Here is an 18,259-nt window from a genome sequence, read left to right on the forward strand (position 1 = left end):
TATTGACTGTCATGGGAGAACTTGGTTGATCCAGGAAACCTGGAATGGTTCTGGTCCATCTGGATTGAAAACACTTGCCAACATATAGCAAATGATTAAAAAAAAAAAAATTTCAGATTTGCTTGATCATTTAGGTTCCCCCATGTTAGTCTATCTTCTCCAGTCTTGTAGAGACCCATAGTGCTGTTTGATTCTTGTATTATGATATATATATATATATATATATATGTGTGTGTGTGTGTGTGTGTGTGTGTGTGTGTGTGTGTGTGTGTATAGCTGTACAACCCAAGAAAACGGTAAATTGTTGTCATACTTACCCGTACCTTTCCTTTCTTGGCAACTCCTGACAGCTCACCACTCGGTCAACTCATTCCCCTTTTGTCCACCTTCCCTTACACTGTTTAGTAACAAGCCCACAACAGGATAAGGAAGAGGGGGGAATATGCTGTAAGGAGTGGATACCAGAAAAGGAAGATTATGGGTAAGTATGACAACAATTTTCTATTTGCTTGTCACTCCCCTGCCAACACCCCACTGGGTCAATTCCACGTCCTTTGACCCTCCTGTACTACCTACCTAAGCTTTTAGATTCCCACCTTCCTTCTTCTTATATGCTTGCCCCAGGATTGCACTCCAGTGTTTTTGGTAAAGCCACTAGATCTGGGGGTCCAGTTGCCAGGGCATTAATTCTTTAGGGATTCAATACCCCCTATTAGGTGGATTAGCAGTTGCCTTTCCCTCTCTTTCTTTTTTTCCTATATGCCCTTTTATTGATTTTTTGGTTTCAGTGTCTTGTTGGGTCATGGGATGCACTGTTGCTGTTCAGGTATCCTGTCAAATTTAACACCCCATTTTCTCTTCTCTTCACTATCTTCTTACTATAGTAGAATTCACTTTTATGTGAGTGGGGTGTGCAAACCCAAAACAATTGACATGAGAGTAGTCTGAACCCCTTATCCATCTTTTTACCCGATTTTTAATACATCTATTCCAGGTTGATGGATCATCCAGGTTCTTCCATCATAGGCTATCTTCTCCAGTCTTGGAGAGCTTTATTAAATTCAGGCCAAAGTGTTTACCCGTCCCAATGGCCGCCCCTCCCTGAGCTAGACCACAAACACATCATTTCACAAATACATTATTTCTATTTTATTTATACCGCTGATATACAGATATCGTACAAGTCTTCATATGTCAGCACTTCTGCATACTGTGTCTCCGCACAATAAAAAAGTGCCAATTTAAAAATAGAAAATCAAACGAAAAAAAAAAAAACATTAAAATAAAAACTCGAATCAATGTGATTGAGGCTATATGGGAATTTGTTTCCGTATTTCGTTTATAAAATCAAACAAATCAATTTTTTATTTTACTTAAACCGTCCACACTTCTCTACAATCCGCATGAAACCCCCACCTGTTATTGAAAATACCAACACCCAAAGGGGCTTTTCGGACCCTTCTATCCAGTGGTTCGTCAATGTCACAAGCCCTTTATCGTTAAAAGCTATAGTGGTTTGTCTATTACTTCCTCTGTTGTGTTAGAAGCATTAATTAGTGCAGGGTTTTTTAAAGAACTCTTAATTTCAGTGAAATCTCTGGTCTTTTCAGAGCTGTTGCTATGTTGATGGTCTAGCGGTACAATTTCTAAAGCCACGTTGTCGGGCCTAGAGTCCATTGTGATTGCAGACGAAGATGCAGGATGCCCACTCTCCGATAAAAGTTCTGAGAAACTGTTGGTCTCCAGCGGGTCGAAAGTGTATCCAGGAATGACCAAGTGTTCATTGCGACAAGTCGCTTGGTTCCTCCTCTCACTTTTGGACTGCTGTTCTCCAGATTGGTTGTCGCCAAGATCTAAAGAGTCCCTGTAGGCCGTGGATTCACATGATGGTGTCCTCCTTCGTAACATCATGCTGTTTTCAGATACTTTGGTACGCGAAGCTGTGCCACTCTCGTCCTCCATGGGAGGATCTATAGAAATACAAGGTGGGCTCATCTTCTTCTTCCTTCGGACCCCGTTGATGTACTCTGGGTCAGACTGAATGAGGATGGAGTAATCATGCTTATCATCGATGGATAGATCAAAGCAGGAATCTCCATCATCATCAATGGAGGGGCAGATCTGGATCGAATGCCTCCTTTGGTCTTCTGCCCATATGGGCTTAGCTAAAAATCCTTGAGTATCAACACTGTAGAACTTCTTCAAGTCTTTACTGCTGGTACCTGCCAGGCTGGCTGTGCTATTGCAATTCTTTAGTAGAGGTGGAGGAGATGACTCTTGGGAGATGAACGGAGAGACGGAGAGGCTCCTATGGTTGGATTGTACTTGCCAACTTTTGGCTGAACTGTTGATGTGGCTGACCTCTTCATCAGCCGGGTCTGATGATTCCAATGTAGACTCATCTGGATTCGTGTTTTCGCTGCTGCAACTTGAGGGACGGCTGGGAATACTGTGTTGGCTGTAGACCTGCTTGCGTGTACAGACACTGGAATGTCTGTGGTGGGGAGATGGCTTGGGGGAAGACTGGGGGGTTCCCTGCAGAGATACGGGGGTGGGGCAGAGCAATGGTGGAGCAAGTGTATTTATTGAAGGTGTCCTCAGTTTTCCATTCTCCAGTGATTCGCCCTGAACACAGTCCTTAGAGTCACTGTTCTGATCAACTGAGTCTATGTTGATGGCCTCCTAGGGAACAAGCACAAGTCATAATTTGTTATATGTCATACTATAACCCAAAGGGAAGTATGCGTATATGCAGGGCAACTGCAAGATTATAGTATAAACTACAGGGAGATTATTCAGTCACTGTAAGCAGATTTCTTTGAAACACAGAGAAAATAGAAGACACAGCCACTACCGGTATGTGGCACTGCTAACCAAAATGTAAAGCAGTGTTTCCCAACCAGCGATCCCTAGAACCCCAGGGTTAAGTAGGCATTCATCCCATTGACCACCATGCTAATATACTGTGATGGGTTCTCGGAATACCTGAAAGTTGTTTCAAGGGTGTTAAAAACATTGAGCTGATGCACAGCCTGCATATCATACTGTATTTATTGAGCAAGTTTACCTGCCCCATATACACAATAAAATTCTAAACTAAAATGGGGATTTAGGGACCCTATCACTCTGCTAAATCTTATATCCAACTTCAGGTACTTTGACGGCAGCTAAGAGAGAGCAAGGAGCGGCAGAGGACTGCCGGAGTAGTGAGTATCAAGTGGCTATGGAAGAGAGGTCTTTACACGGACACTAAAACTATAATGACAGTGCCTTTTTAACACACATAGGTTTACTCAGGGGTGTTGTCATAAAAAAAGAAGAGGGGGCGCAGTACCTGCCCCACTCCACCCCTGCCTATATGCCACTCAAAGGGGAAGAGACTTCCCCCAGAGTGATGTCATGATACCAGAATCTGACCATTTTCCTATCGCAGGTCTGAGCTTGAGGTCTGAGGGAGAGTGGGCGTGTTGTGTTCAGAGAGACAACCCACCCACCACCCTGCGCCTGCAATTTTATATGGGAGACATGGTCAGCTGGGGGGGGCGGACCGACCAGAGCTACAGACCACCAAAGAGATCTTTGCTAAAAAAGAGTGGGCATGGGTTCCCATTCCCCAAAAAAGTGAGGGCACGGCTTTCCCACCCGTGCCCTCCCCACTACACCTCTGGGTCTACTGGACTACCTACCTGCCTGCGTAGCAGTCTATTTAGACTGGGTGACCTTGAGGCCGATCGTGGAGGTGGGATTTTAGGCATTTCTTCTGGTTCAACATGGCTGCTGGGTAAAGATGATAACTGGTATTCCACTGGTAACGTTGAAGAATTGCTGGACTCTGCTGGTTGGGAATGGACTGATAAAATAGATCCTGCAGAAAAAAGAAGAACATATGTCATCATCTTCTCTATGGTGGGTGTGTTGGTTTTCAAAGAAACAGATGTCTTTTAAAACACAATGACAAAATACACAGAAAGATTTGGTTATCCTGGAACTGCATTTTCCTCAGGGTCCGTAGATAAATTTACAAGGCAGACCAATGGCTTGTGCTCCAAATCAGAATGAGTGCTTAAGCCTGACTGCTGAACAGATAGTTTTTATGGAATATGGGAGTGATACTTCATGGAGTCCCCTATGCAACGCCACTACCCTAACTGAAAAAAATCTAATAGGAAAGTGTACAACTTCCTTAACTGGTCACTGAAATCACACGGGCTGGAATTTTTGTCCCATAAGCCCCAGATGACTTAAAATGTATATCAATATAGCTGTCTAGACTTCCAAACCTGCCCACACCTGCAAAAGAAAAGGGTTTTTAGGAAATGCCCTTCTCGGGACATGCTTAAATCAGCTGGTATTGAGCTCCTTGTAGCTGCTCCCATACACATTTTACAAGTTTGTCAATGGTGCCACGGGCAGTAATAAATGCTGTTTCTTGCTACAGGTATGAGATTAAAAAAAATACTGTGATATGCCCTAGAGCGGGAGTTCTATGGCCAATTTTTCTAATTATATACATACACTTTAAAAGCAAGATCATGATTGGTTTCCATTGGGTTTCTACCAATCAGCTTATGTTAGGTGAAGGTAATATTAAAATATTGGAATTTTTCATCATCTCTGGTGTTTGACCTTCTGAAAAGCTAAGATTCTGGCAGCTTCCATTTGCATTGAAGACCTCTGTAGTTTGCTGGAAGGACTTTCAGGCCACTGGTGGTGCTCAGCTGGTTTAGTATGCTTCATGTCAGCTTTGCTTTGATTATGAATGCATAGGAAGAGACATACATCAAGACATATTCAGTGTCTGAGCTGGTTTACCTTTTGGGCAGCTGTCCTCATAGGCCTCCACTTCCCGCAAGGGGTATGAGGATTTTGCTGGCAGCACAGGCCGGAACATGTACCTGTCATTGGGCAAAGAGAGCATTCTGGACACCGAGACCTTCCTGACAGTCAGCAGGTTCTGGGATCCCATCCCATCCCTCAAGTAGATGTCCCCATCCTGTGGAAAGAACATATACCATGCTGTTAGCTGGAGGACAAAGAGGGAGAATGTCTATAATGACCACTCCAAGACTGCACAAAGTGAAGAAAAGTTCCTTGCAGAATATATTTGCCTACTCTATTGAATTCACAGAACACATGAGTAAAATCTAAGTCATCATGTCAAGTTTGTTTTCAGTAAATCATTATGAGTTTAACCACCAGCATTATTAAGCAGGAACAGGAGCTACGCTTGTATTCAGCAAGTATGGTGACCGCAATATAGATGTAGAATAAGTACACACATAGAAGCAGGGATTTAAAACACCAAGCATAGTATATACCTAAATTATTACATCCCAATATATACCTATAGCTTCCTTACATACAAAGGAGTCTTATCAGCCAGGCCCAGGTAAGCTGTGAGAAATAAAGGTGAAGACAGAGAGAGAGGAGTTTTGTGGAGAACAGTGCAGTGTGACAATGATAAGCTTTCATAAAAACAGTACAATAAGTTATCATTGGCACCCTAAGACAAGAATTGTATTACTTATCCTGTTCCTAGCCATAAATTACTTAAATTACAGAAACCAAGAGACTGGCCTTGGAGTCCCAATGGTGGTACAGAGGAAAAGGTAAAACCTGGCATCTTTGGATACCAAAAGACCCATGACCTAGTTCTGAGAATAGCACTACAGCAAAGCCCACAAGTAGACAGAGGCAGCGAAGCCACAGGAAGCATAGCAGAAGATGCCACACAGAACACAGAAAAGGAGTGAAGTGATTCACCTCGGGGCTGTAGGTTCGGGGCTGCAAAGGGATAGGCAGGGCCTGCGGATGGGGTACGGGAGAGAGGGGCCTTATGTCCTTCAGCAGAACTGAGCCCTCCATTGACTCTGGGATCAGTAATGTCACATTCTCCCGGCTCAGAGCCCCCTTTGGTTCCGCAATAAAGAAACAGAGCAAACAATCACATGTTAAAAGTGACTGCAAAGTCAGATAGCGGCAAGAAGGGTGCAAAGTTATTATGTATCAGCATTTTAACGTAAAAGTAAATGGGGACAAAGTGGAACCCTAGTCAAAAGTAACACCTAGAACGTGTAATATTCACTTGCTTAATTATAATATTTATTTCTGTGTATCCAGTTCTATATGACACTGGGAAATCAGAGTTCTTTGATCTTCTAGAGCAGTGTTTCATAACCAGGGTTCCTCTAGAGGTTGCTAGGGGCTACTTGATCAATGAGCAATTTGTGCCTCTTAGGTCAATTTATCTGATACCAATGAGGCATTCTTCCAATTAAACATCACCCTAGTGTATTGTGAGCTGTGGATATAGTAATTATAGCAGAGGTTTCTTGAAGACCTAAAAGTTATTTCATGTGATCCCCTATGTTATAAAGATCATGAAACACTGCTCTAGAGGAACCCCAGGGTTCCACTGAACCCTGGTTGAGAAACACTGGTGTAGATGCTAGTGGTCCTTTATCCAGTGTCTAAACACCTTCCCCACTCAACCCCAGGCTTTGAAATTATATTGTATCAGTCATCCCTGCTCTGCCCTTCATTTATCTCAGGAACCTATAAAACCGTTCCTTTAGTCAATATGATCTGTGGTTTAGCCTTTACCCTACTCTCTCTAATAAGAATAATCAATATTTAACAAACAAAACTACATACATGTAGATCCAGAACTGTATTCATCCTCCTCAGTAATAAAAAAAAATACTGCCCTACTACTTATCCAGTTATGTAGGTGTTTTGGCATGGTATCAAGTTGGGATCCCAAACAAATGTGCATGCTTTCTTGACAATTTGACTTTACTTAGAAAGCCCCTGAAAGTCCTACCCAATCTTTCTTAACTGAAGGATAGTATGTAAGCAATTTACCCTGGCTTGTTTCAGCAGCACTGGTAGCTCCTTTTTAGAAGGACTTTGCACCCCACCGATCCCTCTGCCATCTGGATTAGGAGAGCAGACACCAGTGACTGGTGTGAGGGCCCTGGACATTTCCATCTCGATCTCAGCATCCATCTCTGCATCCTCCTTGGCTTCTTTATTGCTCTCCTCCAAGTGTTTCATCAAAACAGCCACCACAACATTGACCAGGACAAACTGGGCGATGAGGACAAAGGTGACGAAATAGACCGGGGAGATGATGGGCAGGTAGCTTAGGCAGTGCTTGTCATCACTGCTGCACTCACGGAGTGTGTCCTATATAGAAAACAATTCATATTATTATCATACCGAATAAGTGACAGAGATACTTTGTTATTTTGTTACATATATCTACACCCCAAATTGCAGTGTTATTTACAGTGAACCTTTCCATTCTTTAAATATATAAGCGTAATGGTACTGCTGATTTATACACACTCCTAAGCAGACTTATCAATGTTGGTAATAATATGCAAATGTTGACTGATTTATTTCCATCTTAACCACTCCATAGTCCCAAAAAATGTCACACATATAGACCTGATTAGAAAAAATGTCAAAAAAAGGAATACAACTATAGGGCAGACAATGTGAATGCTGAGCATGCTAGAGAACTTTTCATATTGTCCATGCATATAGTACATACCCCGCACTATGAGCTCAAACACCTGCATAATCTAAAAAAAAAACACTGGTTTCACTGGAGATCAAACCCAGGTTCTATGTGTAAAGCAGATGTGATAACCTCTATACTATGAAACCACATTCTTGAGCCTTACATTGGCTGCCAATTCAGTGTAGCCAGTATGCTTTGCAAACTAGGAGTCATGGATGGACCTTGTTATGAACTTTTATTTGTAAAATATTTCCTTAGTGCACATTTTCCTAAAGCCCAGCTATAGGTAAAGCTTTGTTTAATTTTTGTATTACAGAAGATTTAAGATAGCTGTCAATATTTTTATTGTTTCAGGACTCATTTATACTGTTCACTTGCAGCAACGCATGCTACGTCTATTGGTGCAATGAGGCACCATTCATCCAAAATGCTACTCAAACAGAGAAGTGAATTTTTCTATACTATGTCAACAACAGATTTAAAAGTCAAACAGAAGATGAGTGCTGAAGGAATAAGGAGAAGGCAGAGAGTCAAGTCAGCTCTTACATAGACAGCTTTCAAACAGCAATTTTGGCAATTAAAATGGATTTCAACATATGTTGAAGCACATCAAACTTATGAATGTATTTTAGTACTCTGTGAACAAGTCCTAATGGTGCTAAGAGCAGTGAGGTACGACAATCAGTTACAAATTTGTGTCCAGATTATTAGAGGGTTTGAAGTATGATCAGCTCCTGTTGGCCAAACCAACCAGTTACATCCCCTTCATTTATCCCAGTGTTGTATGGAGGAATCCAAGGGAAATCAGATTAGATGCCATGAGCACCAAGGACTTCATTAAGATACATACAGCCCGTGTGACGTAATTGATGACCAGTATATACTCGTTTCTCACCTTCATGATGCCGTTCCAGTTATCGCCTGTTGAGACACGGAACAGGGTCAGGAAAGCCATGCCAAAGTTCTCGAAGGTGGCGTGTCTGCTGAGGCCCTCACAGGGATTCTCTTCATTACACACTGCAGATAAGAAAGTAATGGTTTCTGCAAAGATGACTTTATAGTAAACAGTGTCTAAAAGAAATAATGTGTGGCCTCCTTTGCAGTCCAGGCTGCACAGGCTCATTGTGCAATAGGCATGGACTGCCAAAATGGTTCACATAAACCATCTCCCAATACCTTTTGCCAGTTGGTTGCAACAATGTACCTGCATTCACTCATGGATGCACAGTTCCACTCATGGTTGCACAATTTCATTTTTGAGCCAACTTAGGTTCATCTCTAATTAACATAGGAGGGTTGTGGAGGAATTATTAGAGCATTCCGCAAGTATTTAAGTCTTCCTCAACACATGTGAAAGCCAGGCAATTGGACAAGGATAGCTATCCATTGGAGCCCCCAAGACTGACTATTAGACTGAGCATTCATATTTAGATTCCCTGCACAACTGATGGTTTAAGAAGTTTGAGGCATGAGTGAAAGCGGAGGCTATAAATACAATCTAAATCTGACTGCAAATCTATTTCTGTGACTACAGTTAGACTATGAATGAACTATTTTTGTTTAAGATATTGACGACAATAGATCAGCAACGAACTATTGAACAACAGCAGTCCACATACTGCTTTCATTACAGTTTTCCTTCAAGTCCCATATGACCGGCAGATGACATTCCACAGTGCCGGAAAAACGTAATATAGCATGTTAGAAGAAGTGAGAATTCCACTGATAATGAGCAGATGTGTCTTCTGATCTGCTCAGGAAAAGACTTCCTGATAAGCCGGAAGCCGGACCAGGCCAAACATTTTTATATAAACCTTTTTTAATGTTGTCACAGCAAGATCAAGCTTTACTCACCCAATTTTCCAAATAACTCAACACCGAGGGCAGCATAGATGAAGAAGAGGAGCATGAAGAGAAGGCCTAAGTTCCCAACCTGTCAACAGACCCAAAAAGAAACAAATGAGAAACAATAATATTAATAACCTAATAATATCAATAAAACACCATACAATATCAAAGACTGACAATACATAGATACATGGTCTCATTAGACAAAGATCTAAAACGAAAATGTACTCCAACTCCAGCCAAAATCCATTTTTGTGTAAAAGAAAGGGCTTAGGGCTGTCTATTAGGCATGAGTGAAACTGACTGAAAATGATTTTCATTTGCATGAACTATCTGTAAAAATGAAATTTCATTATTTTCCCCCCCATTTTAGCTAAATGCACTGGAGGTCTATTTAAAAAGAAGTGAATCTGACATTTATCAAACATTCGCTGGTGGAGAATCAATCATTCCTATTGAAAGCACATAGACCTTGAAGATTCCCCACAAAAGACTGGTGAATGCCAGATTCACTACTTTATAAATAAACTCCAAAAAGAAAGGAAAGCTCATGATGTTTTTGGTGTGGCAAAGGGAGGCAAATGTCCTCTGAGGGTTTGGAAATTTCTATCGTAGATCTGCTCTTGTGCCAGTGACTTGTTCTAAAAAACAGATATAGCTTAAAAAACATTTGTCTGTGACTTTTCTGTCATGCATGCTTGTTACGGGTCAGCAGAAAGTGTTGAATCTAGAGTAGGGATGGGAAACTTTTTGGCTCAGGGGCCACAATAAGTTTTAAAAATAGACAGATGGGCTGGGCCAGTATGAGATGGAAAAGCAGACCAATGGTTTGCCCATGCCTGATGTAAGGGATGAACATAAAAGTTAGGCAACTAGAATTTCCGAAGGTCAGCAATAGCAAGCCACCATCATGACAGGTTTACTTTAATGGCAGCAAAGCTTTCAAATACAGCCTTGTGAATGGGATGCGACAGTCAATTTTTTGTGATGTGAATTAAACAGTGAAAGGATAAAGAGCTCAGTTATGCCCTAGAGAGTGAATGACAGCTGTCAGAGGAACCACCACATCTGCGGTTAATAAAATGATTGGTTAGGGACGCGGGCGGCTGCGAGTCTCAAGTTACTTGATATGCATTGAGAGAGACCACCAAAAGATGTCCTATTACTACAGCTAATTTAGTTGTACGTTACAAACTAGCAGGACGCCTGAAGGACGCTCACCGGAGATGACAGCGTGGCCACCAACCTCACAGTTGCATATAAAGCAGTTAAAATGAACTTGAATTTAAGAAGCGAGTGAGGCACTCTGACGCAAATTCCAGAAAAGGTGAACACGGGGCCAGAACATACATAAGCTCCGGTGTTCTTTTGGAGGTCTGAAGATGTCATGAGCGTAATTTATAAGTTAAATAAGTAAGCGCAAGGATACAGCAAGCTTTCATCTAAACATATTTCAAGTATAAAATCCAAGCTGTCACCCATGAAATAATAAATATCTGAGATACTTCTTGCGTTTCTGTTGATCTGCGATGGGAAAAACATTGCTCAATGTATTTAAACAAAACCATTCAGTTGCTATGTAACATATGTTGCATACTTCTAAAAGTCATGTTTTCTACCCATATCTTTCCAAACATGCACATCGTCTGTTGAGAAACCTGCAGCATCACCTGTGAAGTTTCCTCCTTTCTCAGCATCCCCTGCACATATACTGGGGCTGTGCACAAATGAAAAGGATTTTGCAGTATTTACTGGAGCCATTGAGCAAATCGTTTCCTGAATTCAATCCTCCCCTGCTATTGGCTTCTTGGCCTATTTAAACCTTCCTAGCTTAAGGTTCAGGTTGCCGAATGGTTGCCGAATTCTCACTGTGTTTTCTGCTGTGTGTTCTTAGTTCTGTGCTTCTGGATTTTGACCTCAGGCCTTTTGTCTGACCTCAGCCTATTTAACTACTTTGCCATGACTCATTGTGTTCCTGCCTGATAGCCATTCCTACACTGAAGCCAACTGATCACTGTCACCCCTGGTAGGGACACCCTGGGGGCCACAACATGGTAACAAGTAATCTCATGTCACCTGCCGGGGAAAGACGCTACCCTGACCTGACCTGTGACAGCCAATCTACCAATAAATGCACTTAATGATCAATAATTTGTGGACACATGACCATCACACCTACTTAAGCTAGTTGAACTTCTCACTCCAAAACCGAGGGCATGTATATGAAATTGCTACATTACCAGCCCCCACTCTTCTCTTTGGAGTAAGTCTGTAAGAATACTGCCCATTCATATAAAAGGACATTTGTGAGGTCAGGTATGGATGTTGAATTAGAAAACCTAGCTTGAAATTTATCCCAAAGGTATTCCGTAGGGTTCAGGTCAAGGCTCTGTTTAAGCCACTAAAGGTTCTTTACACCAAACTCAACATACCATGTCTTTATGGAGTTGGTTTTGTACACAGAGGTACAGACATACTGGAACAGAAAAGTTTATATTTTATTATTTTTCCTTCAATAGAAGAGGAGAAAGAGACAAGTTGGACAGATAGTGTTGTCTGCCTACTTTCAGTTGCCTCTGTTTTTTGGAGCTGTCCAATTACTATTTTCCCCAAGATCTGTCAGAGTCAGGGTTGCCTTTTATCATCTACAGACATGAGATTATCACCAAATTGGGTAACTGTTGTGTTCTGTGAGCAAAAAAGTGAGAGTGTGTTTATGCAGATAGCAGCTATGCAGAGAAGGCCCAATCTATGGCACACTGAGCACTGCAGACATAATGTTTCTCTCCGGGAATGTTGGAGAGAAGTGCCACATCCTGCTTTAACACATCTCTCTTCTCATCTTCCCCGGCTCCATTATTTCTGCACCATCAGCCCACACCATGGCATTTCAGTCACTCTAGCGCACGGTACCCAGGGAGGCCTGTCAGGATGCATTTTTCAGGAGGCTGTATAAGTGCCAAGTTGATGCGGGGGCAGAGTTGCCAGCCTCCCGTTCGGGCTTCTTGCTATTTAACGATAAAGCAGTAGATGATCCAGAGGTGCAAAGAGGACATAGGTCGTGATTTGCCTCTGCAGAGTCCAGTGTCCAAAAAGCCACCTTAACTCGATCTTTATTTTTTGAGCAAGTACCATACTGCAGTAGAGGAAAATAAGGGGATGTAGAAACTTTACTTTTTGGTTTTAAAAGCTAATATGAAAGTTTAACTCCAGCCAAAACAGTTTTGGATAAAGTCGGGATAGGCTGGAACCACTATCAGACATTACTGATAGCTCTGTCCCAGTTGGAGAGGTTTCCTTCATATGAGCCACAGCAGGCATGGAGACCATGAACTCTAGTTCAAGGATCTTGCTATCGATATAAGAAAGTGTAGATGTAATAATGTAAGTGCCAGAATATAACTCGTGTATTGGCCTTGTGAAATCTTTACATTGAGTAGCTGAGAGAGGGGTGGCACTAGGAGCCAACCACAAGTGCTTCAGTGCTCATTTGCTGCAAGGAACATGCAGAAAAGAGAAGAGAGCAGAGTGGGGAAAACGTGTATCAGTCTGTATCTACGCCTTCACCGTCCAACCACAGGCTGGGGGTGGGCAGGTGATCAAATTGTAATTCCTAACTGCAATAGGGCAAAAGTGTGGTCAATAATTGTTCTGGGTAAACCTCTGGACCAGATGAGAGGAATTCAAACCCCTAGGTGAAAAAGCTCCCATATACCTACATGTAAGTTTGTATTTAGCCGTTTGCCTAGAGCTTTAACTCTTTTTAAAGATTTTTTATGATGGTGCTCCCACCTCCTCCTCAATGGCAATATATTTAAGGTACCATCGCCTCTAAGAGCCTAGGAGTAGTAGTGCCCCTTCTACACCCACAAAGCAAGCAAGTTACAAGTCTGAGACAGACTTCGAGGCCAAGAGAACTTGGAGAAAAGAACCATGCCTCCTAATATGAAAAACACAAATATACAATATTACTTAGGGGACCAATACAATCTTTTTATCAGCAAGAGATGATGACATGCATTCCAGTGGCACACAGACAGTTAATGTCTCCAAGTGCATTTTCCCAGGCAGTACATGGCTTCCGGCCAGACTTAAACAACATCACTTTATGTATGTAACGTGAAAAATGTCATTTCTACGATAATCCTGTCTATCAGGGGTGAGGACAACTGTCCTGAGAGGAGGATGAAACTCCAAATGCGAGTTTCCAAGGGTACCATCGGAATTGTTTTGCTTGTGTATATACAGAGAAAGCTGCCATCTTGCAGGTTAAGGCAGCCTTTAAATAGGGTAGCGATATATCAATGGGAGTGTCAAGTGCAGTTTAGTGCTGCATTTCAGTTTACCTTAGAGAACAGCAGCAACAAGACGGATCACTGAATGACGTTGGGGGACAGCTAGACAGATGCTAGATTTTGGACCATTTGTGATCGCCTAGAGTGAAAAATCTAATATCTGTACAGCTATTCCTTGATATTGCACGAAAAGGAGATTCACGCCCTTTTTTGTGACCATTGTTATCAGGACAGAAAGTGATGGGAAATCCAATGTTTTAGAAATATCAGCAGAACAGTAAGTGAGTAGGTGTCCAATAGGGGCAACTCTTCCATAATAAACATAAAAGATGGTAATTCTCACTTTGGGAGGATTTACTTTCATTTCCTGCTGTGTCCTTGCGACAAGAGGCCTATGGTTTTGATGTATATTAAATGATACAATAGTTGCTTTCCACAGACTCTTGAAGTCAGGGCAACAGTAATTTATGGGTACCCTACGCACTTTGTGCTTCTGTAGGTAACACCAGCTGTATAAAACTGGCCATAGGTGGAAGTTACTTTCTTCTGCTCAATACAAGATCTGGTGCTAAATCTGTACTTGTTTAGAAGGCATTGGGCTTTTCACATTGCCTGATGGCATAAAAATCCTGAGCCAATTATTGAATTGAGGTTTAGTAATGCAAAGGCAACAGATTCCTCACCACCTCGGTGAGAAATCTCTTGACTTTTTTTTGACAGACTATCAATATTACATTATCTTTAGTATCAGCCACAGTTAATAATTCAGATCCACCAATTATCATAAAGATATCAATATTTTAATCAACGAAACTCACTTAAACCCCAGTGCAATGCTAACATAATTATTGAAATATCATATACACAACACATAAACAATACAACAAATTGTAAAAAATCATAAAACATTTTTTTTTTTTGTGAATTTCCTAATCTACCCATAACTATTGGAAAATATATCCAACGTTTTATGTTTTAATAAACATTGTGTTGTGTATATGAAACTTAAATTATAAGATGGGCATTGCATGGAGGTGTAAGCGAGCCCTGCAGATTCAACATTTGCAATCCACCAAGCTGTTTTGTTGCAATGTAAAGTTGAGTCTAAGACATGGTAGGGTGGGTAAGCTAAAAGGGGGAAAAATTGAAGAGACTTTTCAAAATGACTTTAGGAAGTTGAAGACTCCAAGTTAATGTCAGCAGATTTGGTTATGGATCCCTTGCTATGCCCTAACTAAACTCATTTTTTTGCATAAGAATTACATTGGAAAGACAAGACAAGCAATATACTACTTGCTATACTCTCAGCCGAGTATTTAAGTAAACAAGTCGACAGTTCACAATCTTCTATTCTGGTAACTCGCTTTATAAAACTTTGTGTACATTGTTTTGTGACCTAAAAGAATCTCACTGCAGATATCGCTCTGATCTCTTAGCATCATCCAGGACATGTTTATTCCTTTTAAAGATACATTTTGGCTGGCAGTATTGTTTTTTTTTCTCTCCCTGCCCTCCCTTTGGCTCGGGAGAAATATTCCAATATACAAGTTTACATAAAGACCTCTAAATGGAAATAAGTCAGCCTCTGATCTATAAATAGGTTTGTTGGAGTGTGGCACGGGGAAGTATTTGTAGAAATCCTGGGGAATCTGGTGGTGGCTCCATGGCTACAGTGTCGGTAAAAACAAACACAAGAACCCATAATGAGTCAAAATACTTAAATAACCGGGCTGTCGGCAGGATATGACATCCACGTTTGGCCTTCAGAAACAAATTATCATCAGCTGTGGGAGATGACAAAATAAAGAGGGGACAAAAACTGATTCGTGGGAAAATTTGGTGTACAGGGTGGGGGGAGGATGGCATATTCATTAAAGAGCAATGCTGGCATTGTTGGAACTATTGGGTTGTAAATATTCCTCTATGGATAATGAGAATAACCCACAGTATAAATATGTTTTTTGGATCCTAATAGTGGCCTGCCAGACCTAAAATACATCATTTAGAAAAGTTCATTACCTGTGGTAGTGCCTGAACAACAGTATCCAGTAAAGCGCGCATCCCAGTTGCCATCTTCAACAATTTCAATACTGAGAGGACAAAGAGAGTTTTGTAAATGCACAAGAAATTATTTACTGACACATGGTACTGTCACACTGGCACCTAACATCAGAAACAAATATCACACTGATATATACAGTGTGGTATTCCGGATCGATGGCACACTGACACTTGACAATGGACGGCACACTGGCAATTAATACTGCAAACCAATGGCTTACTGGTACTTGGTAGCCCAGAATATTGGCACAATGACACTTAGTATTCCAGAACAATGGCAAACTGATACTTGGTAGCCCAGAATAATGGCACTCTGACACTTGGTATTGCAGAACAATGGCACATTGATGCTTGGGGCTCTGAAACAATGGTACACTGGCAATAATGCTCAAGGCCAATGGCAAGCTGATACTAGGTAGCCCAAAATAATAACACACTGACACTCCGTATTACAGAACAATGGCACACTGATACTTGGGGCTCTGAAACAATGGCACACTGGCAATTAATATTCAAGACTAATGGCACACTGACACTTGGAATTTAGGAACAATGGCAACTGGCATTTATTATTTAAGACAAATGGATACATAGTAACCCTGAAAAATGGAACCAAACCAAAAGACCAATGGCACACTTCCACTTCTGCAGACTACAGACACATTATTACCTTGTATTCCAAAACAATGGCACACTGATGCTAGGTAGTCCAGAATAATAGCTTTCTGGCACTGGGTATTCTATAACAATAGCACACTAAATCTTGGCATTCCATGACAATGGCACACTAACACTTGGTATTCTGGAACAAGTTGGCCTTATAGAGAAAAATTATTCTCTTATATATTGGCCACTCCTAACTTTAGTTCTGATTTATCAGTTGCTGTACAACATCATACCCCTTTATTAGCTCAACGGGCACCCACATATGGTGGACATATCTCTGGACTGAGATAACTCTCAGTGATAACCAGGGGTTTATTTTTGCCTTCCTCTGGACCATTTATGTTTATAGAGTTTTATATCTGGGATATGTTTATTTCTCCAGTGGTTGAACTTTTTTCAACATGCTTTACTATGAAACTATGTAACCGCCATATATATATATATATATATATATATATATATATATATATATATAGTAGGTGGATAACCCCAGTAGTAAGGGACAGTTTGGAGTTCTTACCTCGAGCGATCCTCAGCACTCTCATGATGCGAATGATGGTTGGGTTGATGGGAAGGGAGGCATTGATCTCAATCTCCTCAAGTGTTATCCCCATGATAGAGAGAAGAACGATAGCCAAATCCAGCTGGTTCCACCTGCCAGATATAAGGGATCTTTAACCAAATTTGAACAGCACAAATGACCCTAAAACATTCATCATACTTCTATTGACAGTCCATCAGTCACCATTGTTTATGTCTTGCAGTATAGAAGGCTTAGGTGTGATGCCTAAATTCAATGTTAGTGGAATCAAAGGGGCCTGCTTCCAAAACAAGGGAATTCGCCAAACCTGAGAATATTCCAGGTCCATATGTTTTCACTGGCAATAATTATTCTCCACTTTATTGAATGTCAAAATGAAAACAGACCGTATAATACATATATAACAATTTCTTTTAAAACCATGTGAGCAAAAAACAAATGGATTTTTAAAATTACATTTAAGAAGTAATAAAATGATCAACATGGCTTTTTTTATGAACAACATTTCTTGTCTTGGCTGAAAGCTCTAATGACTTCACGCTCTGTGACATGAAGATGTAATTATGAGGAGTTTTAAAGTTTTTATCCTGTCAGGTACATCGCATCACGACTTTCACATCCTTTTCAATTTGTTTCACAGGAACATCATTTAATATGAATTATATATGGTAATGTTGGGTGACTTATAGGAAACGCAATACTCAAAGCTATGTCAAAGGTTTTGCTTGGATGGATAGATACTGGGATCCACTAAACCTGGAATGGATCTGGCTCAGGATTGGAAACCTTTGCCAGCCAATAGCATATAATTTTTAAGAAATCCATCCCAAGTTTGCTAGATCATCCAGGTTCTCCCAAGAGTCTACCTTCTCCAGTATTTGACAGCTCCAATGAATCAGTTTATTTTTATAATTTAAGATGTTGCATTTCATTTTCATAATGCTGTAGCTTTCATTAAAATAATATCTGGTGATCCTGCAATGAAAGACCTTGTCAGGCACTTCCGGTCATTGGATGGTAATTCTCTGTCCCCATCTCCCAATGGGTCTTCCACATTGTCACCCTAATACATCTACGTCCATTGTAGACTATAAGCTGTATACAAGTTGACATGAGTAGCATCATAGGGGGCCTATTGTGTTCTATTCTGTATAGGTTTGCTCCCAATAAATTAAACTAATGATCATTTAATCAGCAAATTACATGACAGTGATGGACATTTATCTTGGCATGGCTGTACAATGGCCAGTTGATTTCCTTTATTCTATTAATTAGACAGATCATGGTTTACAGGTGTGCGAATTTCCAGAATAATTGGCA

The 18,259-nt window shown here is 40.9% G+C and overlaps 1 protein-coding gene across 3 annotated transcripts in view; it reads right to left on the reverse strand.

Annotated features, from left to right (window-relative positions):
- Positions 1–1,125: 1,125 nt before the first annotated feature.
- CACNA1H (calcium voltage-gated channel subunit alpha1 H) overlaps positions 1,126–18,259 on the reverse strand; it is a 309,639-nt gene continuing 292,505 nt past the window's right edge. For 2 of the 3 annotated variants that reach the window (XM_072417469.1, XM_072417467.1), the window contains exons 28-36: positions 16,919–17,052; positions 15,691–15,761; positions 9,383–9,461; positions 8,424–8,545; positions 6,865–7,188; positions 5,764–5,910; positions 4,813–4,993; positions 3,687–3,865; positions 1,126–2,682 (exon numbers count right to left, since the gene is read on the reverse strand). In XM_072417469.1, the coding sequence (XP_072273570.1) occupies positions 1,507–2,682; positions 3,687–3,865; positions 4,813–4,993; positions 5,764–5,910; positions 6,865–7,188; positions 8,424–8,545; positions 9,383–9,461; positions 15,691–15,761; positions 16,919–17,052 (2,413 nt within the window). In that variant the 3' untranslated portion in view covers positions 1,126–1,506. The remainder of the gene's footprint in view (positions 2,683–3,686; positions 3,866–4,812; positions 4,994–5,763; positions 5,911–6,864; positions 7,189–8,423; positions 8,546–9,382; positions 9,462–15,690; positions 15,762–16,918; positions 17,053–18,259) is intronic. The other variant, XM_072417470.1, reaches the window with a different exon arrangement.

This window comes from Pyxicephalus adspersus, chromosome 7 (assembly GCF_032062135.1).
Source record: "Pyxicephalus adspersus chromosome 7, UCB_Pads_2.0, whole genome shotgun sequence".
Taxonomy (NCBI): Eukaryota; Metazoa; Chordata; class Amphibia; order Anura; family Pyxicephalidae; genus Pyxicephalus; species Pyxicephalus adspersus.